We start from the raw sequence: 25602 nt of genomic DNA on the forward strand, positions 1-25602 counted from the left end.
ATCAGGGGCTGCCAGGCAGCAGGGGGCAAACCCCCCTCCCTCCCCAGTTTGAATATCATTGTTGGTCAGTGTGCGGCCCCCCCTCCCTCTATTGTATTATCATTGGTGGCCAGTGTGCGGCCCCCCCGGCCCCCCTCCCTCCCTCTATTGTATTATCATTGGTGGCCAGTGTGCGGCCCCCTCCCTCCCTCTATTGTATTATCATTGGTGGCCAGTGTGCCCCCCCCCTCTATTGTTTTAATATCATTGGTGGCCAGTGTGCGGCCTCCCCTCTTCCCCCCCCCCGATCATTGGTGGCAGCGGAGAGTTCCGATCGGAGTCCCAGTTTAATCGCTGGGGCTCCGATCGGTAACCATGCAACAGGACGCTACTGCAGTCCTGGTTGCCATGGTTACTTAGCAATATTAGAAGCATCATACTTACCTGCTGCGCTGTCTGTGACCGGCCGGGAGCTCCTCCTACTGGTAAGTGACAGGTCTGTGCGGTGCATTGCTTAATGATCTGTCACTTACCAGTAGGAAGAGCTCCCGGCCGGTCACAGACAGCGCAGCAGGTAAGTATGATGCTTCTAATATTGCTAAGTAACCATGGCAATCAGGACTTCAGTAGCATCCTGGTTGCCATGGTTACCGATCGGAGCCCCAGCGATTAAACTGGGACTCCGATCGGAACTCTCTGCTGCCACAAATGATCGGGGGGGGGGAGAGGGGAGGCCGCACACTGGCCACCAATGATATTAATACAATAGAGGGAGGGGGGGCCGCACACTGGCTACCAATGATAATACAATAAAGGGAGGGGGGTCTGCACTGGCCACCAATGATATTAATACAATAGAGGGGGGGCCAGGGGGGGCGCGCACACTGGCCACCAATGATAATACAATAGAGGGAGGGAGGGGGGGCCGGGGGGGGCCGCACACTGGCTACCAATGATAATACAATAAAGGGAGGGAGGGGGTGCCGGGGGGGGGGCCGCACTGGCCACCAATGAAATTAAAACTGGGGAGGGAGGGGGGTGCGGGCACCTGAGGGTTAATTGTGCGGATCACAGCCCCCTGTAAGAGATTGGGTGCTGCCAGGAAGCAGGGGGGCAGTCATGTACACAGTTCGTAGTATATTCTAACTAGAAGCGTCCCCATCACTATGGGAACGCCTCTGTGTTAGAATATACTGTCGGATTTGAGTTTTCACGAAGTGAAAACTCAGCTCTGAAAAAGCTTTTATGCAGACGGATCTTCGGATCCGTCTGTATGAAAGTAGCCTACGGACACGGATCCCGGATGCTAATCTTGTGTGCATCCGTGTTTTTTCACGGACCCATTGACTTAAATGGGTCCGTGAACCGTTGTCCGTCAAAAAAATAGGACAGGTCATATTTTTTTGACGGACAGGATACACGGATCACGGAGACGGATGACAAACGGTGCATTTTCCGAGTTTTCAACGGACCCATTGAAAGTCAATGGGTCCGCAGAAAATCACGGAAAGCGGAACAACGGCCACGGGTGCACACAACGGTCGTGTGCATGAGGCCTTAATGGGATCAATTTTTTTTTTCCATGTTTGAATGTAAAAATCATATATGTAAGTGATTTCAATATTAGAGTGAAAAGATAAGTTTAGTGGACAAAAGTATGCAATTGAAAGGAGACTCTAGCACTTTGCTGAGCCTTCTCTAGCCTGGATACAAAATAAGATACGGGTAGGCATGGAGACAAATTCCGTATGGTATCATGCTTACATTTCCCAACATATGTTGCAGCTTCGCCTATAGATCCTGCACGCTTGTAGGTTGCCGAAGCTGGTGTCCCAGCTGGTCCCATAAATGCTTGAGTGCTGATATATCTGGCAACCAGGCAGACATAGGAAATGTTCCAGTCTGCTAACAACGTTCCTGAGAAACCCTTGCAGTGTGTAGGTGAGCATTATCTTGCTGATAAATGCTGGTTGGAAGCCCTGCTATGAGAGGCAACACATGTGGCCGCAGAGTGACCTGAACATATAACTGTTACTGTCCCTCGTATTATTACTGGGAGTGCCCAAACTGTCATGTGCAATGGATTCCAGAACATCACAGTAGCAGCTGGGGAAGTGTGCTGCTCAACAGCAAAGGCAGGATTGACACATTCACCATGTGACCTCCGTAATCTAAACGGTGGTCACTAGATCACAAATAAAACCTGGATTAGTAACTAAAAACAATACGGTTCTAGTCTGTAGCAGTTCATTGGTCTTGTTCATAGACCACTGAAAATGAAGGCGATGGTTGCTGGCTGTCAATGACAATGGCGTTTCAGTTGATGTGATCGAGCTGTGCGGGCCAGTGTTGGCAGCTGGTGGGTTTTATTTGGGACATTACGTTCAATGGGAGTTCATGTTGCCACTGCTCCATGTATCCTTGTCTCGGTTACTTGTGTTGTGAATTGTGGCAATGTGCCTGTATCTCCCCTCAGTTCTGTATTGCCAGATTTTATTTTTCCGTGGCTGTGTTTGTGTGCATCTTCTCATCTAATTAGTTAGTTAGGTCTGCTATATGCAGTTTGTTCCTGATTTCTGTCTCAGCATGAAACATGTCTCTTGAGTTCTGTGACCTGCCCCGGTTGTGCAACATGTCATGTTGTGGTTTGGTCTGTTTGAAATCTCTCTGTCTGTGTTGGAGTTTATATCTCAAGTCTATGTCTGGATCCTTCTAGTTATGTCATTGTCTGAATTCCAACATAGTATTGTATGCCCTGACCCTGTGTCTATACTAAGCATTATATCTAATTTGTTTGCTTGACCCTTTAATATTGTCACAGACCAATTAAGTCTCTTCATGCTTGTCATACTGTAAAAAAAATATTTAGGAATGGTTTGAGGAAAGTTATAAAGTGTTCAAGGTGTTGACTTGACCTACAAATCCGACAGACCATAATCTGATCTGTGGGATTGAAAAACCTTCGGAGGTCACGTGAAGTCCATTCCTCATGGGTTAGAGCTTGACAGGAGCTCTTGACAGGACGAGGGGGGTCTACACACTATTAGGCAGTGGGTCTTAATGTTATTGCTGTTATGTTCCTTCAATATATTAAGTGTAAAATATGATGTATCCTTTACTGGTTCTTATAAATGTTTTTTTTTTTCTTTAGGGGCAAGTTGTATTTAGAAATGGAGAAAGAATGGGCACAATCAAATTTACCCAGTTTCAAGGTAACATATGATTTGTACTACTGACGTTATTAACATATGATACAAATCCATTGGTATGGAAAGCAAATGTTATTATTGGATGAGAGGTCATATACAGAAAAGCTGATGAGGATCACTGTGTTAATAAATGAAAGGGTGTTACATTTTGCACTAAAATATGCATGATATTTATAATATAAATTAAAGGGGTTGTGTCACTGCAGCAAATAGCATTTATTATGTAGAGAAGGCTAATACAAGCCACTTACTAATATATTGTGATTATCCATATTGTTTCCTTCGTTGGCTGGATTCATTTTTCCATCATGTTATACACTGCTCGTTTTCGTGGTTATGACCACCCTGCAATCCAGCAGCAATGGCCATTCTTGCACACTATAGAAAAAAATCACCAGCCTATGTGCGAAGCAGGTGCTAAACCCGGGTCGGGCAGCATTTATATGTATAGGCGATTGTGAAAGAGGGAAACTCTGTGATATAATAAAAGATATTGAATGCTTTTTACCAGCAGGTCTGACCTATGTTGATTTCCTTTTTGAAGGAAAGGTGGCTGCGGTTTAATCTGGTATTGTGGATAAAGGAGAATATATATGAGTTGCTTACTGCTGGTCGGTATAGAGGGTTGAAGTGATGGTGATGAAGAAGGAGATCAACTGAGGATCGAGTTGAAAGGAACACCTGAGAATTATAAACTGTGCATTTTTCTACCCAATATTGTAGCACGGTCCTAACATATATTTATTTTTTTGACCAGCCTATGTGAGCATCCCATGGTCCTGGCCACCATAGAGGCCGCACTTTTTCCTATAGTGTGCAAGCACGGCCACTGCTGCTGGATTTCAGGATAGTCTTAACCATGGAAACGAGCAGTGTATAATGTGATTGATAAATGAATCAAGCCAGCAAAGGAGACAATATGGACAATCATAATGTATTAGTAAGTGGCTTGTATTAACCTTCTCTACATGATAAATGCCACTTGCTGAAGTGACACAACCCCTTCAATACTATTTTGTGAGTGTAAAATGGGGGACAAGAATTAAACAAGTTGTCCTATCTTATTATGAACATATCGGCTAGGATAGCCAAACATCAGCTGGAGATAGGAAGTGGGGTTTTCCTGAGGTGGGGACCTAGCACCTATTTGACATTTGTTGTTTATCCTAGCAATAGGCCATAAATTTTGAGATGGGACAACCCCTTTAACGTATAGTTTTGACAATAGGTCTACTTCGTAGCACTCCAAAGCAAACTGGATATTACAAGGGACACTACTTTAAGTGGAGAAAACATAATTCATGGGCAATTGTGTGGCCTCACCTAGACCAAAAAAGGTGAGTTCTGAGTACATTATCTTTAAAATTATATCTTGTTCCCAGGAAGAGTGCAATCAAATTCTAGGTTACTTTACTGTAAGAGTAATTAGGTTATATGATATAATCTTAAAGAAATTAGTATGTTGATATATTTAGAAGAAGAGCTGTAGAAGACTATAAAACGTTTCCAAATATCTGAGGGATAATTTCAGAGGAAAAGAACCTTTAAAAGGGGTTGTCCAGGCTACAAATATCAGATCGGGCGGGGGGTGCTGGATGGGGGGGGTCACTGTATGAGGAGACTGGGTGCTGGGTGTCGGGTCGTAGCACCCCGACGATCATGTGTTAAGACTTATCCTGAGGATTGGTCATCAATATTAAGAAGGTCGGACAACCCCTTTAACTTCTTAACAGTCACATTAAAGTTCTCCCAAAAATGTCATTTTTTTTATTGTGTGTCTGCAGTAAATCTTGTTGGCGAACAATTCAGGGGACATAATTGCATTTTTAACCCCTTAGTGACATCATTAATTTTAGCTTTAAGGACCAATAATATTTTCCACCTTTGTGTTCTAGCAGTCATAACTTTTCATTTTTTCTTCTAAATGTTTTTTATTTTATTTTACGGGATTAGTTGTAGGTTTTTAGGAACTATTTGGGGTATATATAGTGTATCAAATAACTGTTATTATTTTATTTTTAGGGGGAAAGATAAAAAAACCCTGTAATTTTGGGGACATTATTTTGGTGTAATTTTTTACGGGCGTTCTCTGTGTGGGTAAAAATAATCTAATTTTATTATCTGGGTCACTAGAATGATAAAAATGTCACATTTCTATATATTTTTACAGTTTTTTTCCCTCCTCCTGCAGTCTGTCAGTTCTGCAGCTGCTCCCTCATTCTCCTCCAGATTGAAGGAGAGGGGGCAGCTGCTTTAACTGCCCATATCTCTGGTTTGTTATTGTATTTTGTATTGTTCAATAGATGTCATTCCAAGTTTCCATACAATACCAGAATGACAGCAATATGTTCAGTACAGGGAAGATATCACTGATAGAAATCAGGATGCTGCAAATGCAGCTGAAATGAAAGTATAAGCAGGTTTTACCTGCGATTATTCCCAACTCGGCAGTGATTTCTCCTCTGTAGCTTGGACTAATACTGTCATTTTGGTATGAAAGCTTGGAATGCTAGCTTTCAAACAAGACCAGTTGCATGTTTCTAGCTGCTACTATTCAGGAGATAGCAGCATCTAAAGCAGCCCTCCCCCTCCACTCTCTACCCGAGCCCAACTCGGGCAGAACAGTTAAGTACTCTTCCCACTGCAGGAGCTCAGATCGGGAAAAACAGGTGGTTAAAGAGGACCTTTCATCTAGAAAAACATTGTGAACTAAGTATCATGATATATACAGCGGCGTCCAGGGATCTCACTGCACTTACTATTATCCCAGGGCACCGCTCCGTTCTCCTGCTATGCCCTCCGGTATGTTCGATAAATGCAGAAGTTTGGCAGCACTACTGAACCCAAAAAATAGGGACAGCCATGAATAAATACCTTACAGGTAGTGGTGGTGCAAGCAGATGGGGATCTTGGCAGATGGTCCCGACGTCAAATCAATGTAAAGAAATCTGCAGCACTCACCAGTATGAAAAATCCAATGGTGGTTTTATTCCAAAAACAACAGGATAATGCAACGTTTCGACCTTCCTTGGTCTTTTTCAAGCAAAAGACCAAGGAAGGTCGAAACGTTGCATTATCCTGTTGTTTTTGGAATAAAACCACCATTGGATTTTTCATACTGGCGAGTGCTGCAGATTTCTTTACATTGATTCTCCGGTATGTTCGGTCACTTGGTTATAGTAGGCGGAGACTTAGGGGACTTGGTTATAGTAGGAGGAGACTGCCCTTGTTCTCCTGGGCGTCTTCTTCTCCAAGGCTGTGAGCTCTGCGCTGCGATTGGCCATTTATTAATATACATAAAACCCTCTCAAAACTCAAATAAGATACTGCCTTGTGGTGATTTACAATGGAATGCAGGTTAGTAATCAGTAAGTATCTCAAATAAGAGCAGCAATCATATATATAAAAAAGTACAATATATCATCAAAACATATCACAAGATCATATATTCAGATGTACGGAAATTCTTGCATCCTATAGAATACCATACTAGATGTGACTTTATATTGGGTATATCAGATATAAATCGCCACTAGTTACTTTCTTATTAGTGACAATTAGTATTTGTTAGGAAATATTAAAATCCCTGCTGCATGTCACATGGAGCTCCCAGTGAAGCAGAGTAACTTCACAGATGATTCCTTTCCTGTTATTAGAAAGTTAGTATGTCCGAGGATCTTACAGTACCCTCTTCATATGTTACAGTTATCCTCTGTATTAGATCACAAGTCCAAAAAATCCTGAGATAATCAATAGAGCAGTATATTTGTATATATGAACGTTGTATAAAACATTCAGGTTACATTATCGCTCCTAATGTCTGCGCCGTGGTGTAGTCTATACCCCACTGTGTTTGCCAGCCAAGTCGGATGGCGTCCCGCATGGCGTCCCACGTGATCAGGAAGCAATCTCTGTGATTTATCACCGGATCTTAGAGCGGGTAGGGTAACACCCTCTGTATAGGATTGATAGAAAAGTTGTAGTCCTTAGTAACATCAATGTTACAATCCTTGTGGATCCACAGATGTATTAAGGAATTTCAGGAATCCTCGTTGGGATGCCAGATTACTGCTTACAAAACACCAAACATGTCTTGGAGAATTTATGATTACCAGCACTTTCAAGAAAACATTGAATATGCCATTTCTAAGCTTATCGGACACTTTATACACATGGGATATTATCCCTTCATTATTGGAATGAATGAGAAGGTGTTATGTGAAAAATCGTACCAAAAATGCATATGCCGTTTTTTGGTATGTATATCTGCATATAGTGATACCAAGTGTTGATTTATCATCTCTTATAATTTTTTGGGGGGGATATAAAAGGGCAGTTTATTACATTATTGAATTAACAATTGATCCATACAATCCAGATCATGGTTTGAAGTTAACCTTATATCAATTGGACTTCCTTAATACACTGTCGCGAGCAAATAAAGGATGTAAGTATGAATTTTTTTTTGTTTTTTACACTATTTCAGGTTAAATCAATTTGCTTACATGAAGCACGAGGAAATTCGGCTTTGAAGCAAATCGTATTTATCCTGAAATTCGGATCGAATTCCACTTCCTGGGATTTCGATTCGGCTCATCTCTAATGATAAACATAAAAATACAAGGAAAAGAGTATCTGTGATCACTCCAGCTGGGACAATGTTAGGAGACAGTGTGCTCTTGTCTGAGTGCCCACCCAGCCACTGAAGGCAAAGAAAAACTAGATGTAAAGATAGACCAGGCACTCTATATATGTAACCAACAGACGAGATATTTATTATAAAATCAGTTATCTAAATTGCATAATATACAGCATACAGTATCAGCATAAAAAAGTAGCACTAAAATATCAATAGTAGCAATCAAACCATATATAGTATCAAAATAGCAGCAGTAAGTAACAAATAAACAAATAGCAGCAGTTAGCAGCAATAAATGTATCAAAAGGCAATGGTGTTTAAAGTCTGTCCACATAAACCACAGATACAGATCGTATATTCCTCTTTGACTGGGCAGCAGAGGGATATGGGCCTAATTAGAGGCCAGATATAAAAAATATCAACGTCTTTTCTCAGAGTTAATTTCCACATTCCGGGTCAAAGTATCTTATGTCTTTTACAGTTCCACTCCTGGCTAATTTTGTTTGCGCATATATAGATCGCCAGTCCCTTTGCAATATCACGGAGAGAGAAAGAGGTACAATGCGGTAAGGGGCAAGGTGGCGTCCCACCTAGTTGTATTTACTCATTCAGTATTACCTTACTCTTATTCCTCTCCCTCTCCCGTTTCCGGTGCAAGGTGTAACCCATACGTGTTTCGGGAACGTGGCCCCTTCCACTGAGGAAGGGGCCACGTCCCCGAAACACGTATGGGTTACACCTTGCACAGGCATGCTGGCAGAGAGTCCCCTTTGAATCTGATTCAAGCTCCTGGAACGAAAAACCCTGGCGATATTTAACTTCACCGAGCGCAGAATCTGCTGACGATACTGGATACAGAGTCAGCTGATATCCACGCCGAGTCGGCATTCAGAAACGGGAGAGGAATAAGAGTAAGGTAATACTGAATGAGTAAATACAACTAGGTGGGACGCCACCTTGCTTACCGCATTGTACCTCTTTCTCTCTCCGTGATATTGCAAAGACTGGCGATCTATATATGCGCAAACAAAATTAGCCAGGAGTGGAACTGTAAAAGACATAAGATACTTTGACCCGAATGTGGGAAATTTACTCTGAGAAAAGACGTTAATATTTTTTATATCTGGCCTCTAATTAAGCGCCATATCCTCTGCTGCAGTCAAAGAGGATATACGATCTGTATCTGTGGTTTATGTGGACGGACTTTAAAACACCATTGCCTTTTGATACATTTATTGCTGCTAACTGCTGCTATTTGTTTATTTGTTACTTACTGCTGCTATTTTGATACTATATATGTTTGATTGCTACTATTGATATTTTAGTGCTACTTTTTTATGCTGATACTTTATGCTGTTATTTTATGCAATTTTAGATAACTGATTTTATAATAAATATCTCGTCTGTTGGTTACATATATAGAGTGCCTGGTCTATCTTTACATAGTATAAACATAAAAATGCCATTTAAACAATAGGTCTGATGACACATTCAATTTAAAGGGGTTGGCCATTTTCTGGATACTTTTGAAGAATGTAAGATGACTAAATGGCACTTACTAATATAGTCTTGAAATTCTGCTCCATACGATCTACCCCAGGAAGTCAAAGACATAAAAAAATAATAATAATTTAAAACCATGCCAAAACAGTAGTGTTGATCGGAGCATGCTCGGCTGAACACCAGTTCGGTCGAGCATCGGCGATGCTCGGCACATCGCGGTGTTCAGCCGAATACAATGTGTGCTCGAGCATCGCGATGCTCGGCACATCTCGGTGTTCGGCCGAATACAATGTGTGCTGGAGCGCGATGCTCGAGTCTCCTCCACGCACGTTTGTTGGCTGCTACGCAGCCAATAAACGTGCAGCTAAGTACTGCCACTCACTGTAATGCTGTAGCCATGTTGTTTACTGGCATTATCGCTATTGGCTGTCCGAAACGCGTCATCAGGTGCTATAAAGCACCCGATGACACGTGTTTCGGCCAGTCTTAGTCAGGGAGAGCTGTGCTGTAGAAGGGACAGATAGTGTAGGGAATTTAATAAAAAATTTTTGTTAGGCAGGGTTTGTGTTAGAGACCCAAAAGTCCTTTTAAGGATAATTGTTGTGTCTAGCAGCAGTATATATTATTAGCACAACCTGCGCTAAATAGCTTGCAATTGTTTGTCCGCTGCAGACAGTCGACATTATCTGCGCTACAGCTCCTATTAACGTGTGCGCAGCCTAAAAATATCTGTGACATCCAGTGTACTTTTTCCGTAGACGCTGCGGGACAGTGACATTACCTTTGCTACATCTCCTGTATAACATATGCGCATCCTAAAAGTATCTGTGACATCCAGTGTACTTTTTCTGTAGACGCTGAGGACAAGCGACATTATCTGCACTACATCTCCTGTTTAACGTGTGCGCATATTAAAAATATCTGTGACATCCAGTGTACTTTTTCCGTAGATGGTGTCCGCTGTGGACAGTTACATTACCTGCGCTACATCTCCTGTATAACGTTTGCGCATCCCAAATACCTGTGAGATTCCCTGAAATGTATTATTAGCTGCTGGTGGCAGCAGCGACATTACCTGCGCTACATCTCCTGTATAACGTTTGCTCATCCTAAAAATATCTGTGACATCCAGTGTACTTTTTCGGTAGACGGTGCGGACAGTGACATTACCTGCGCTACATCTCCTGTATAACGTTTGTGCATCCTAAAAATATCTGTGACATCCAGTGTACTTTTTCCGTAGACTGTGTCCGCTGCGGACAGTTACATTACCTGCGCTACATCTCCTGCATAACGTTTTCACATCCCAAATAGCTGTGACATTCCATGTCATTTTTTTATTAGCCGCTGGTCACAGCGACATTACCTGTGTTACATCTCCTGTATAACGTTTGCGCATCCTAAATATCAGTGACATTCAGACTAATATTTTTGCTGCTGGTGGCAGCAACATTACCTGCGCTACATCTCCTTTATAACGTTTGCACATCTTAAATATCAGTGACATTCAGTTTAATTTATTTGCGCGTGCACTTACAAAACCTGCGCTAGTGTACGTGTGACATACTTGAAAGCATATATACCGTTTAATATGCAGAAGGCAAGCAGTAAGGGACGGGGAAGTGGCCGTGCTGCTGATGGTGCAAGCAGAGACCGTGGCCCTGGGTGTGGTAAAACTGTGCCTGCTGCCAGAGCACAAGAAACACACACTTATCCATGATACCTAGCTTCATGTCCCAGTTTGCAGGGCAGCGCAGGACACCACTCTTGAAGTCAGACCAGTGCGACCAGGTGGTCGGTTGGATTGCAGCAGATAATGCTTCCAGTCTGTTAAGCTGTCTTCCACAAAGTCCAGTCTCAGTAGCCAAGAGTCTGGTCAGCAGAATCCTCACCCTGATCCTCCTTCCTCCCACCATGGAGAGTTTTGCCAAACAAGTGATCCCACACTTGGATATTCCGAGGAGCTCTTTTCATCGCCATTCCTTGATTTGGGCCTCTCGCTAAGCCTGCTTGAAGAGGGACATGAGGAGATCGTGTGCACCGATGCCCAAACTCTTGAGCATCCACAGTCAGAAGAAGATGACGGTGGGGAATGACAATTAGTGTTTCAAAGGGTGGATGATGATAATGAGACACAGTTGCCAATAAGTCAACGGCAATTAGTGTCTCAAGAGGTTGATGATGAGGATGAGACACAGTTGGCAATATGTGAGGTTGTTGTTAGGTCACAGTCAGGAGGATGACCAGAATGAGGAAGTGGAAGAGGAGGTGGTGGACGATGAAATCACTGACCCAACTGGGGTGTACGGGGTTCCGAAGGTGCACTCGGTCCCCCATTGCCCGCAGAACTGTTGCTTAGCTTTGGGAGTGAGGATCTGTGTTTGACCTCATTCCCAGGGCGGCTTTACTGCTGGGTGGCTCCCTGCTCCTAAGTCTGGCCACATGTGACGCTGGCCACGTCACATGACCCTCACTCCCCACTATAAATACAGGCAGCCTGCTAGCCACAGGTTGCCTGTTAATTTCTAGGTTCCTGGCTATTTTTTGGACTACTGAATACTCACCTGATTCCGTTCCCTGACGATCCTTTTGCCTGCTCCTCCTGTACTGTGCATCCGTCCTGGTATTGTGACCTCGGCTCCCACCTGACTACTCTCTTAGGACTCCTCTTGTACTTCTCTACTCTCCTGGTATTTGACCCCGGCTTCTCCTGACCATTCTTTGCTTAACCCTTTGTACTGCGTAGCTCTCTTGGTTCTGACCCGGTCTGTTCATGTTCCGTATTTTGTCTTGTCTGTCTTCCCTGCACGTATCCTAAGTTAGGGACTGTCGTCCAGTTGTCCCCTGTCATCAGGACTCATGAGGCAAGTAGGCAGGTCCAGGGGTGAGGGTGGAGCGCAGTGGTCACTATCCTTCCCCCTGTGTGTGTGTGGACGTGACCGTTACACTGGGAAGGTGGCAAGCCGAGTGAGGACAGCAGTACAGAGGGGGAGGGATCCGCAGCACCGCAACAGGCTGTGGAGTGGCAAAAGGGAGAATGCGGGCCACACCAAACAGGCCCGCAACTGTTCCCCGGGGCACCCCCTTGTGGAAATCTCCCTTGCCAAGGGGTAAGTGTTCCGCAGTCTGGGGCTTATTTGAGGAAAGTGCGGACGATAAAAGAATTGTCATTTGCAACCTGTGCCGTACCAAAATGAGCAGGGAGGTGAACACTAGCAACCTCACCAGCATGATCCGCCACATGGCATCAAATCACCGTAATAGGTGGGCCGAACGACTGGGTCCACAATCAGTGTCTGCGGGTCACACCTCTGCCTCCTCTTCCTCTGAGTTACGTGCTGGCCAATCCCCTGTCCAAGATGCAGGCCCGGTTGCCTCCCACCCTGCACCTGAACCTTCGCAAGCACCATCAGCTAGCACATCCACTTCTGTGTCCCAGCGCAGCGTACAGATGTCCATACTAGGGATCGACCGATTATCGGTTTTAGTGATATTATCGGCCGATATTCAGGATTTTGACCATTATCGGTATCGGCATCTATTTTGCCGATATTCCGATGACGTATGGGGAACACAGATCGCGCTGCTGACAGCGCTCTCCGTGTTCCCTCAGCAGCACAGGGGAGAAGGAAGCAGTGTCTCCCTCCCCCTGTGCTTCTGCTGCTGCTGCCGCCAATGAAGAGTCAGATGGGAAGAGGAGGGGAGGGGCAGTGGCCACTGCGCCACCAATGAAGATAAATATCTCATTTATTCATATACAGGAGGCGGGAGCTGGCTGCAGAATCACATAGCCGGCTACAGACCTCTATGAGCGGTAGCCGCGATCCGCGGTAGTTAACCCCTCAGGTGCCGCGGATCGCAGCTACCGCTTATAGAGGTCGGGAGCCGGCTATATGATTCTGCAGCCAGCTCCCGCCTCCTGTATATGAATAAATGAGATATTTATCTTCATTGGTGGCGCAGTGCGACCCCCCAAGCCCCCCAGTATTAATCATTGATGGCGCAGTGCGCCCTCCACCCCCACCCCCGTATTAAAAACATTGATGGCGCAGTGCGCCCCCACCCCAGTATTAAAAACATTGGTGGCGCAGTGCGCCCCCCCACCCAAGCCCCCCCAGTATTAATCATTGGTGGCAGTGGCCACAGGGTCCCCTCTCCCCTCCTCCTCCGATCGGGAGCCCCAGCAGTGTAAGCCTGGGGCTCCGACGGTTACCATGGCAGCAGGACGCTTTAAGGCCCTGGCATGCCATAGTAAGCTCCATGCTACTGTGTGCACAAAGCACAAAGCAGCAGGGACAGTGTGAGGTCCTATTCATCCTGATAGAGCTCTATCAGGGTGAATAGGACAAGGGTTCTAGTCCCTAAGGGGGCTAAAAGTTAGTAAAAAATATATATATATTAAGTATAAATGAAAAAGAAAGATTTACAAAAAAAACTACACGTTAACAATAAACATTTTTTTTTTCAAAAATGAAAATTCACAGAATATCGGTATAAATTATCGGCTATCGGCCTGAAAGTTCACAAATTATCAGTATCGGTATCGGCCCTAAAAAATCAATATCGGTCGATCCCTAGTCCATACCCCAGGCCTTATAACGAAAGCGCAAATACCCAGCCACCCACCCACAGGCCATAGCACTCAATGCGCACCTTTCCAAATTGCTGGCCCTGGAAATGTTGCCATTTAGGCTTGTGTACACTGAGACTTTCCGCAGCCTGATGGCAGTGGCCGTCCCTCGTTACTCAGTCCCCAGCCGCCACTATTTTTCCCAGTCTACCTTCCCCGCCTTACACCAGCATGTGTCCCGTAACATCACTCGTGCCCTGACAAACGCAGTTATTGAGAAGGTCCACTTAACGACTGACACATGGACAAGTGCTTGTGGCCAGTGATGCTACATTTCCCTGACGGCACACTGGGTGAATGTTGTGGAGGCTGGGAGCGAGTCGTACCCTGGGATGGCACAGGTGCTACTGACACCAAGGATTGCGGACCCTACTTACATCAGGATTTCCGCCACCACCTACATTAGTGGCTCCAACCCCCCCTTCTCCTCCTCCTCCTCCTCCACTTCCACCTCTGAATTCTCATCTTGCAGCACCAGTCAGCCATCAGTCAGTAGCTGGAAGCAGTGTAGCACTGCAGTGGGGAAGCTGCAACAGGCCGTGCTGAAACTAATATGTTTAGGTGACAAACAGGCACACCGCCGCAGAGCTGTGGCAGGGTGTATAAGGGACCAGACTGAGCTGTGGCTCTCGCCACTCAACCTACAACCAGGCATGGTTGTGTCTGATAATGGCCGTAACTTGTTGCCTAGCCCACGTGTTCAACTTAGTGGTTCAGCGGTTTCTCAAAACCTACTCCTATTTTCCTGAGCTACTGGTGAATGATGTGCCGCATGTGTGCCCATTTCCGAAAGTAATCTACAGCTGCCCGCTGCAATTGCTAGCTCACTGACTGTTGTGCGACGTGATCATGCGCTGGAACTCCACGCTTCACATGTTGGCCAGGCTTTGTGAGCAGCAGAAGGCAGTAGTGGAATACTAGCTGCAACATGGTTGTCGCCTTTCCAGTCAGCTTCCACTATTCACAAGCGACAAGTGGGCATGGATGTCTGACCTCTGTGATCTTTTACACAACTTTGAGGAATCAACACAGATGGTGAGCGGCGTTAACGCTATTATCAGCGTAACCATCCCACTTCTGTTTCTACTAAAACGCTTGCTACTCATAATGAAGGCTGATGCTTTGCATGTGGAAGAGGTGGAAATGGGGGAAGACAGTTCACAGGATGATAGCCAGACCACTCCCAGTTCGTCTTCTCAGCGCAAATTGGATGATGATGAGGAGGAGGAGGAGCAGGAGATGGTTGCCTCCGCTACAGAGGGTAGTACCCACAGCAGGTTTATTCCATCTGTTCAGCGTGAATGGACCGAAGAAGAGGAAAAGGATATGGAGATTAAGAGTGATCCTCCTGATGAGGACAGCGAAGTCTTGTCTGTTGGGACTCTGGCACACATGGCTGACTTTATGTTATGCTGCCTTTCCCGTGACCCTCACGTTATACGCATTTTGGCCAACACGGATTACTGGTCGTTCAGCCTTCTCGACCCCTGCTACAAAGAGAACTTCTCATCTTTCATTCCTGTGGTGGAGAGGACTACCAAAATGGTGCAATACCAGAAGGTCCTTGTGGAAAAATTGCTTCAAAAATTTCCAGCTGACAACGCTTTCAGCAGAGTACGAAGTTCCTTAAGCAACAGAGAAGGGGAGACGAGGGGAACACACAGCAGTTCCAACAGAGGCAAGGCAACACTCTCCAAGGCCTGGGACAGTTTTATGACACCCCGCCAGCACCCTCACCCTGATGCATGGCCTATTGTCACAAGAAGAAAAAAGTTTTGGAAGATGGTGAAGGAGTACTTAGCAGACCGTGTCAGTGTCCTCAATGATCCCTCTTTGCCTTACAACTATTGGGTGTCCAAGCTGGACATGTGGCACAAACTGGCGCTCTACGCCTTGGAGGTGCTGGTGTGCCCTGCCGCCAGCGTTTTGTCAGAGCGGGTATTTAGTGCTGCTGGGGGAATAATAACTGATAAGCACATCCGACTGTCAACTGAAAATGCTGCCAGGTTGACTCTTATCAAAATGAAGAAGGCCTGGATTGCCCCTGACTTCTCTACTCCACCAGAGGAAAGCGGCTGAACATAAAGGCACATTAAATGTGGCTTTTATGGTGTATTGAATACACTGTATTCCCATGCACCCTTTCCACCACAAAAAAGGGTATATGGTTCAATCTTCCTTTTCTTATCCTCCTCCTCCATCATATCAACATGCTTATTAGGCTGCCCTCGCTCCTAATGTTTTTGAGGGTCAGCTCAGCTGCAGGCCCCTCCATCCATAATTCTTTGATGGTCTGCTCAGCAGCAGGCCCTCAACCATTTTTTTTCGATGGGGACACTCAGCAGCAGGTCCTCTGACCATAATTTTTTCCCATGGTCAGATCAGATGCAGGCCCTCCGCCCCTAATGGTTTTAGAGCGGTCAGCATCACCAGCAGACCCTCAACCATAATTTTACGGATGGTCAGCACAGCAGCTGTACCCTCACCCCTTATGTTTTTAGATCGTCAGCTCAGCGCAGACCCATCATTCCTAATGTTTTAGATGTGCAGAGATCAGCAGCAGGCCCTCGCACCGAATGTTTTAGAGGGTCACCAGCAGGCCCTTGCTCCTAATGTCTTTGATGGTCACCAGCAGGCCATCAATCATAATTTTAATGCTACTGAGGTGTTCTACTCGAGCACTCAACACTGCAAAACAGCCATTTTTTGGTCACCTTTTTTTTACATCCACATTAATGGCATTTCCATACCCAGCAGAACCTGCCTAACAATTTAAGGGATGTGGTGTGTCTCAGTTGTCACATTCTGGACCCAACATATTGGGCACTGAATGCTATACCTGGGGATAAATTGCAATCTTCATTTTGAATCATCCCCTGCTCATTAATTTCTGCAAAATACCAGTAGTGTCAAAATGCTCACTCCCATACTCTGATAACTTGAGGGGTGGCGTTTCCAAAATGGAGTCACTTCTGGGGGTTCCATTAATTATTCTACTCAAAAGCATCTGCAGTTGTCAGCACAAAGTTGTAAATCATCACATGTGCATGTTGCATTAGGGCCACATGTAGGATGTTTCTAAAACCAGGAAATACAGCACTGGCATATGATGGACAACATATTGCAATTGCAATTTTTACTTTGTACTATCCGCTGTGCATTACCATTTCCAAAACACCTATGGGGTCTAAATGCTCTCTCCACCCCTTAAAGGGTTTCTATCACTTCGTATGACATAATTAGCTGTCAGACACTAGCGATCTGCTAGTGTCTGCTCTGGCCAACCATCCTACTATAATCACTTGTGGGGCAGCGGTTTTGCTAAAAAACTAACTTTTATAAATATGCTAATGAGCCTCTAGGTGCTATGTGGGCGTCATTAGCACCTAGAGGCTCCGTCTACCTTCATACACAGCCGCCGCCCAGCGCGTCCCTCCAGCCCGCCCATGTCCTCCTCCGTGTGACGCAGCGGACGAGTTCTCGCGCATGCGCCGTGCGCGGCTGTATTCAGCGCATTTGAGATCTCAGCTCGGAGCGGTCAGATATTCAATGAGCATGCGCCGAATACAGCCGCGCACGGCGCATGCGCGAGAACTCGTCCGCTGCGTCACACGGAGGAGGACATGGGCGGGCTGGAGGGACGCGCTGGGCGGCGGCTGTGTATGAAGGTAGACGGAGCCTCTAGGTGCTAATGACGCCCACATAGCACCTAGAGGCTCATTAGCATATTTATAAAAGTTAGTTTTTTAGCAAAACCGCTGCCCCACAAGTGATTATAGTAGGATGGTTGGCCAGAGCAGACACTAGCAGATCGCTAGAGTCTGAGAGCTAATTATGTCATACGAAGTGATAGAAACCCTTTAAGTCCTGGGCCGATATTTGATTTAGCATTTTCATTTTTTCCTCCCCATGTTCCAATAGCCATAACTTTTTTAATTTTCCATTTATATAGGCATATGAGAGCGTATTTTTTGCGGGATAAATTGTATTTTTTTATTTTATTTAATTGACCAGGTCTGTTATTGCAAAATAGAAAAAAAAAATTGTTTGTGGAGTTAAACTGAAAAAAACCTACAATTCTTCCAAGGTTCTGCCAAGTCAAAAACTCCAGACTTCCCCCAAGCATACTTTAACTGCAAAAGATGCACTACATCACGCCAAATTTATTATCACTGTGTGGCATTTTCATACATTTGGACCAGGTGCGCACCGCAACATCAATTTAAAAATTAACCTCAAATACACCAACAATGATAAATTACCACCCTAGCCTTTTTCAGAAATACATATCTGATCAGAATGTTGAATATACTAAATTAAACTCACATTTACTGATTTCAGCAAATACAAAACGTGGCAGCCACCATTTTACAGATCAGAAGGCAGAGAAGAAGGTATCTGACACCAAAAAGGGATACATTTTGGACTGTCTTTTTATTGGTTTACCAATAGCTGCATATATTGCTGTCACATTGACATTACCAATGCGTTCTTGGTGGTAAAGAGCTTGAAAATGGATAGATACAGTTCTAGGAGACCTCAGAGTGTCAAATGCAACTTTTTCAGGGCATTGAAGGGTTTCTGTCAGCAAGAAAGTGGTTGTTAACCTGGCTGACATTAATGATGCGCTAATGTCAGCTGAACATAACTATATTAGTGCCATCTCACTGTGTGCCGCCGTTATAAAAAAATAATAATTTTATAATATGCAAATGAGCCTCTAGGAGCAGGGGGGGCGTTGCACCTGCTCCTACAGGCTTCGTTCTCCCACCTCTGGCCTCGCCCTGCTACACTTGATTGACAGGGCCAGGCAGCCATGGTCTCCTCTTGCCAGCCATGCCTGCCGTGGAAATCTGGCGCCTGCACCGTCCTGTTTAGTATTCGGCACAGGCGCAGTGAGTGAAGGATGCTCGCCGGCTGACGGCTTCACTCACTGCTCCTGTGCCGAATACTAAACGGGACGGCGCAGGTGCGAGATTTCCATGGCAGACAGGGCCGGCAAGAGGAGACCAGCACTGCCCGGCCCTGTCAATCAAGTGTAGCAGGGCATGGCCAGATGTGGGAGAACGGAGCCTCTAGGGGCAGGAGCAAGGCCCCCCTGCTCCTAGAGGCTCATTTGCATATTACAAAAGTTATTTTTTCTCAATAACGGCGGCACGCAGTGAGATGGCACTAATATAGTTATGTTCAGCTGACATTAGTACATCACTAATGTCAGCCAGGTTAATAACCATTTTCCTGCTGACAGAAACCCTTTGAGGGCACTTTTGATTTGGACTGGAGTTGAATCTGAAGGCCGATTTGACAGAATCGGACACGGAACTAATTTTTAGAAATTTGCTTATCTCTAATATCTCTATATATTTTACAGAGTGCATGGACAACTATAAATAGGATGATGTGCTGCACTTTGTCTATAACGTTTGTTTATTCTTGGTATAAGTATGTATAGAGAAATAGTTGCCAATGACTGAGTAGGACTACCCACTGGACTCCTAGCAGTAATGCACATGAATAAATTTCACGTACTGACTCTTCTGCCTAAAAATTATATATCCTGCTCTATAACATGTTGCCTGCAGATCAGACATTTTCAATGTGACAGGTTTCCTTTAAGAAATGTTTCACCATGTCATACTAATGTGTTCCCTTGGATAGAATAGCATGTTCAGAAGCTGAGAGATATTTTGTTCTATGTATAGGACCAATTACTAGTGTCTTTAAATGCATACTTTTTGTGCTGAAAATTTGCATTCTTTCCAAAAGCATAAATTAAAGCTGCCACCACCTATTCAATGTTCAACCATTTAAACAGGCCTTAAGACATACGATAATTTAGGATTATAGCCAAGCCAGTGCCTCATCTAAAGACAGCTATTTCGGTATGATTTCCCCTTATCAATGCAGAGCAGGGGTGTACATATAAATTACTGGGCCCCATAGAAAGACTCTAAATTGGTCACCCATGCCCTATTCATAGCCCCTCCCACCACCTGTTTCTGGCTCCTTAACAGTGACCTCACAGTACCCCGATGCTCTTTTAATAGTGGCCTCCACAGTCCCCTCCTCCCTTAAAGGGTTTCTGTCAGCAGGAAAATGGTTATTAACCTGGCTGAAATTAGTGATGTACTAATGTCAGCTGAACATAACTATATTAGTGCCATCTAACTGCGTGCCGCCACTATTGAGAAAAAAATAACTTTTATGATATGCAAATGAGCCTCTAGGTACAGGGGGGTGTTGATCTTACTCCTAGAGGCTCCGGTCTCCCACCTCTGGCCGCGCTCTGCTACACTTGATTGACAGGGCCAGGCAGCCATGGTCTCCTCTTGCCAGCCATGCCTGCCGCAGAATCAATGGCCCCCCTGCACTTAGAGACTCATTTGCATATGATGGCACTAATATAGTTATGTTCAGCTGACATTAGTACATCACTAATATCAGCCAGGTTAATAACCATTTTCCTCCTGACAGAAACCATTTAAGGGAGGAGGGGACTGTGGAGGCCACTATAAAAGGGGCAGCGGGGTACTGTCATGCCATGTGCCCCCACAGCAGTTTACCACCACATATGCCGTATTCAGGAGAAAATGGGTAACAAATTATTGGGTGCTTTTTCTCCTGTTACCCCTCGTGAAAATGAAAAATTTGGGGCTAAAGCAACATTTTATAGGAAGAAACAAAACTTTTCATTTTTACAGCCAAGTGTTTCCAAATTCCGTAAAACGCTTAGGGGGTCAAAGTGCTCAGTAATATGTTCTTTAAGGGGTGTAGCTTCCAAAATTGGGTCACTTTTTGAGGGTTTCCACTGTAGGGGTACGTCAGGGTCTGTTCAAATTCTAGCGAATTATGCCTCCAAAATCCGTATGGCGCTCCTTTGCTTCTGACCACTGCCACGTGCCCATTGAGCAGTTTACCATCACATATGGGGTATTTCTGTAAACTGCAGAATCAGAGTAATATATATTGAGGTTTATTTTGCTGTGTTGCAAGAAAAAGCTAAAAAAATCTAACAAAAAAGTGAAATTTTGAAATTTCACCTCCATTTTCCTTTAATTCTTATGGAACACCTCAAGGGTTAACAAAGTTTGTAACATCAGTTTTAAATAATTTGAGGGGTGTAATTTCTCAAATGGGGTCCTTTATGGGTGGTTTCTATTACATAAGCCCCTGAAAATCACTTCTTCACAACTGAATTGGTGCTTAAAAAAATTGTTTTGGAAATTTTGTTGAAAATTGGAAATATAGCTTCTAAACTTCTAAGCCTTCTAACGTCCTAAAAAAAAAAAAATGACATTTACAAAATGATGTCAAAATAAAGCAGACATATGGGGAATGTTGATTGATAACCATTTTATGAGATATTACTATCTGTCTTAAAAGTAGAGAAATTCAAATTTAGAAAATTGTGAATTTTTCAAAATTTTTGGTATATTTTTTATTATTTTATAAATAAAGGTGAAATATATCTACTCAAATTTACCACTTTCATGACCTATAATGTGTCACAAGAAAGCAGTCTCATAATAGCTTGGATAATTAAAAGCGTTCCAAATTTATACCACATAAAGTGCCACATGACAGATTTGCAAATTCGGCCTGAATTATGGTTGGAAACGTGGCCTGGTACTGAAAGGGTAAAGGGAAATCTGTCTCCAAGTAATCGCGATTTATGTAAGCACCATGCCTAATAGCACTTAGTACCTTATTTCTAGATTGTCGCCTTTGTTCCAGCTAATAGATGTTATACTATCATTCTGAAAATCCAGTTTATTTGGTATGCAAATGAGCCAGTAAGGTGCCAAGAGGGGCGTCACTCTTGCAGGAAGGAGCCCAGGCATGCCTCCTGCTAGTGCCCAAGCCCGCCCTCATGCTGGGAGCAGGGAAAAGGGGGGCAGAGTTATGGCTTGAATGTGATGTAATAGGGGTGGGTGAACACATTGTGGCAGGGGGCGTGTCTGGGCTCCTTCCTGCAAGAGTGACATCCCTCTGGGCACCTTACTGGCTCATTTGCATACCAAATAAACTGGATTTTCAGAGGAAAAAAAACATCTATTACTGGAACAAAGGCACATCTGGAAATAAGGTACTAAGTGCTATTAGGCCATGTCTTTACATAGCGATTATCCAGGTGACAGATTTCCTTTAAAGCTGACCTATAGCAGTGAAAAAGAAAAATGGCTGGGTTGTTATGGAAACCTTCTGTAAAACTGTATGTATGTGGAGACTAAAGGCCTGCAAGCTTCTATTGGCTGATAAGGGTCATGTGACAAGGCTTCTATTGGCTGATGCATTTTTTGGGAATATCTCAGGATTGGTATGTGCTAGGTAGCTGAGACCTGGTCTAAAACCTTCCCAGACACCTGATGTACCTGTGTGCCAAATTTCGTGATTGTAAATGCAACGGTGCGGATTCCTTTAGCGGACATACATACACGAATACATACACTCAGCTTTATATAATATATATATATATACATACATACAGTGCCTTGAAAAATCATTCACCCTTTTGACTTTTTTAGTATTTCGTTACATTACAACCTTAAGTTTAATGTTTTGTTAATGTGAATTTTATGTGATGGATCAGAACACAATAGTCTAAGTTGGTGAAATGAAATAAGAAAAATATATAAAAAAAACTATTGTTTAGAAATAGAAAACAGAAAATTGGCATGTGCGTATGTATTCACCCCCATTGGACCGGGCAAGGAGGGCATTAATCAGAGAGGCAGAGCAAAGACCTAAGGTAACCCTGGAGGAGCTGCAGAGTTCCACAGCAGAGACTGGAGTATCTGTACATAGGATGACAATAAGCCATACGCTCCATAGAGTGGCCAGAAGAAAGCCAATACTTTCAGCTAAAAAGAAAAAGGAACGTTTTGAGTTTGCCAAAAGGCATGTGGGAGACTCCCAAAATGTATGGAGGAAGGTGCTCTGGTCTGATGAGACTAAAATTGTACTTTTCAGCCATCAAAGAAAACTCTATGTCTGGCGCAAACCTAACACATCACATCACCCAAAGAACACCATCCCCACAGTGAAACATGGTGGTGGCAGCATCATGCTGTGGGGATGTTTTTCAGCAGCCGGGACTGGAAAACTGATCAGAGTTGAGGGAAAGATGGATGGTGCTAAATACAGGGATATTCTTCAGCAAAACCTGTACCACTCTGTGCATGATTTGGGGCTAGGATGGAGGTTCACCTTCCAGCAGGACAATGACCCTAAACACACTGCTAAAGCAACACTTGAGTGGTTTAAGGGGAAACATGTAAATGTGTTGAAATGGCCTAGTCAAAGCCCAGATCTCAATTCAATAGAAAATCTGTGGTCAGACTTAAAGATTGCTCTTCACAAGCTCAACCCATCCAACTTGAAGGAGCTGGAGCAGTTTTGCAAGAAGGAATTGGCAAAAATCCCAGTAAAGTATTGACTTTAGGGGGGTGAATAGTTATGCACATTGACTTTTTCGGTTATTTTGTCCTATTTGTCTTTTGCTTCACAATAAATAAATAAAAAACATCTTTAAAGTTGTGGGCATGTTCTGTAAATTAAATGATGCAAATCCTCAAACAATCCATGTTAATTCCAGGTTGTGAGGCACCAAAATATGAAAAAAGTCAAGGGGGTGAATACTTTTGCAAGGCACTGTATACACAGTATATGGTATATAGAGCAGTGTACTGATATGAGGAGTACAAAGTACAATAGAGCAGTGTGTACAGATATATGTGGTCAGTTCTATATTATGGTTATTGTGTGAGGTACATGAGGTAATAGAGGTTGCAACTTACTGCAGTACTGTATATATGAGTGAGATATGAGTACAAATAGGGAATGAGGGAAAATAAAGAGAAAGGAAGAGGGTCTCCTCTTACCACTCCATTCTAGTCTCATCGTGCAGTTCTTTCCCAGACTGTTGGGGGTTGAAGGACCTGTGATGAGGCTCTGTGCAGTTACTTTACTAGATATACAGGACCTGTGATGACATCATCATCACTTTCTCCTCTGATGATAGGGATACTATACTTGAGAGTAATGAGTGTAATTAGGGGCAGGGCCTTTGGTTCACTATGGGCCCCTTTTCCCCATGGGCCCCATAGCAGCTGCGTGGTCTGTCACTGGCTGATGAGGTACTGTCTTAGATATAATCCTAAATTCTGGCTCTATCTACGATAAGAGTCATTACAAATACTATATAATTTAAAATGTATTAACTTCTAAATACATACTTTTTCATTTGCACATTCTAAATGTTATGTTCAGTTGCGGTGTTAATTTTAGCTTGCTTACTAAGGAACACCTACCAGTAAAACAGATTTTAAAAGGCCACTGTAGATTTGATATTTATAGCCAAACCAAGAACAAAAGCATTAATAAATATAGTAATGGTTTGCTTTTACATCAAAGCTTTAGAATCAGCATATGCAATCTGCTTGCATGACCTCATACAGATATAGTACAATGCCTAATAAAAATAGACTATTGTCTGTATTCCCCAGTGTGTTGCTTAAATATCCCTATCCTTATCCCTATAGCTTTTATTCTAATCACTTTCTCCTTATTTCATACAGAAGTAAGGAATTTTTATTTTTTTTAGTAGTAACTACAATATAAATGATGAAATAAATATCAAAACTAAACCAAAAACAAAAAACAAAACTTTTGTCTACAACCGAAAATCAATGTCTTACATTTAGTTTCAACAATAAGTAACTCCTTAAACGCTACGTACAGCTTTGAGTCAATTATTTTTTATTATTGCATTGTACTGATTTTGAGCTAAAAATAATTTTTTTATTGATTTTTATAAAAAATATGGAGTCCTTTTTTTATGTACAGAGCTGAGATGCTTTAGTAAAACCCTTTGGATTTTCTCTCTTTTCCGTCAGACCAGTAGCTAAAGGACTCCTTATTTCTGCTCTCCGACCTCCTAAACCCTCATTATAGCTCATGAGTTTATTCTTTATTAAAGGCAGTTTTAATCCATACGAAAATGAGCATTAAAGGGCACTGGGAGGTCAAACTCTTTTTTTCCTGCTTTCAATACTTCTCTGACTATTCAGAATCATCCTGACCTTGTCAATCAAAAAGAAGATGGGGAGGCTAGGAGGAGCAAAGGTGCACTGAGTAGTTTAGGCTCACTCTCGATACACTTAACTGCTCATTTGAATGTGGATCAAAAGTACCGTACTCTATTTTTCATCCTAGAAGATGCAGGTTTTAAAGGAGGAAAATAAGAAAAAAAAATTTTTTATTGGACCTCAGCTGAGACCCCCTAATAAGACCCCCAATGTTAATCAGACCTCAGCTCACAGACCCAATGTTAATCAGACCTCAAAACAGACATCCGATGTTAATAAGTCCCCCAATCAGACCTCAGATCAGACCAACATATTAATAAGTTCCCCAATCAGACCTCAGATCAGACCTTTATATTAATAAGTCCCCCAATCAGATGCCCAATCAGACCTCAGATCAGACCTTCATATTAATAAGTCCCCCAATCAGACGCCCAATCAGACCTCAGATTAGACCTCAATAAGTCCCTCAATCAGACCTCAGTTGAGACCTTCATGTGAATGACTCCCAATCAGACCTAAAATTAGACCTCAATAAGTCCCCTAATCAGACCTCAT

The 25602-nt window shown here is 43.6% G+C and overlaps 1 protein-coding gene across 1 annotated transcript in view; it reads left to right on the plus strand.

The window, feature by feature from the left end:
* GABBR2 (gamma-aminobutyric acid type B receptor subunit 2) overlaps nt 1–25602 on the plus strand; it is a 940304-nt gene that overhangs the window by 521159 nt on the left and 393543 nt on the right. Inside the window, exon 8 of the mRNA XM_040433083.1 lies at nt 3131–3191. Coding sequence (XP_040289017.1) covers nt 3131–3191 — 61 coding nt within the window. The remainder of the gene's footprint in view (nt 1–3130; nt 3192–25602) is intronic.

This window comes from Bufo bufo, chromosome 5 (assembly GCF_905171765.1).
Source record: "Bufo bufo chromosome 5, aBufBuf1.1, whole genome shotgun sequence".
Taxonomy (NCBI): Eukaryota; Metazoa; Chordata; class Amphibia; order Anura; family Bufonidae; genus Bufo; species Bufo bufo.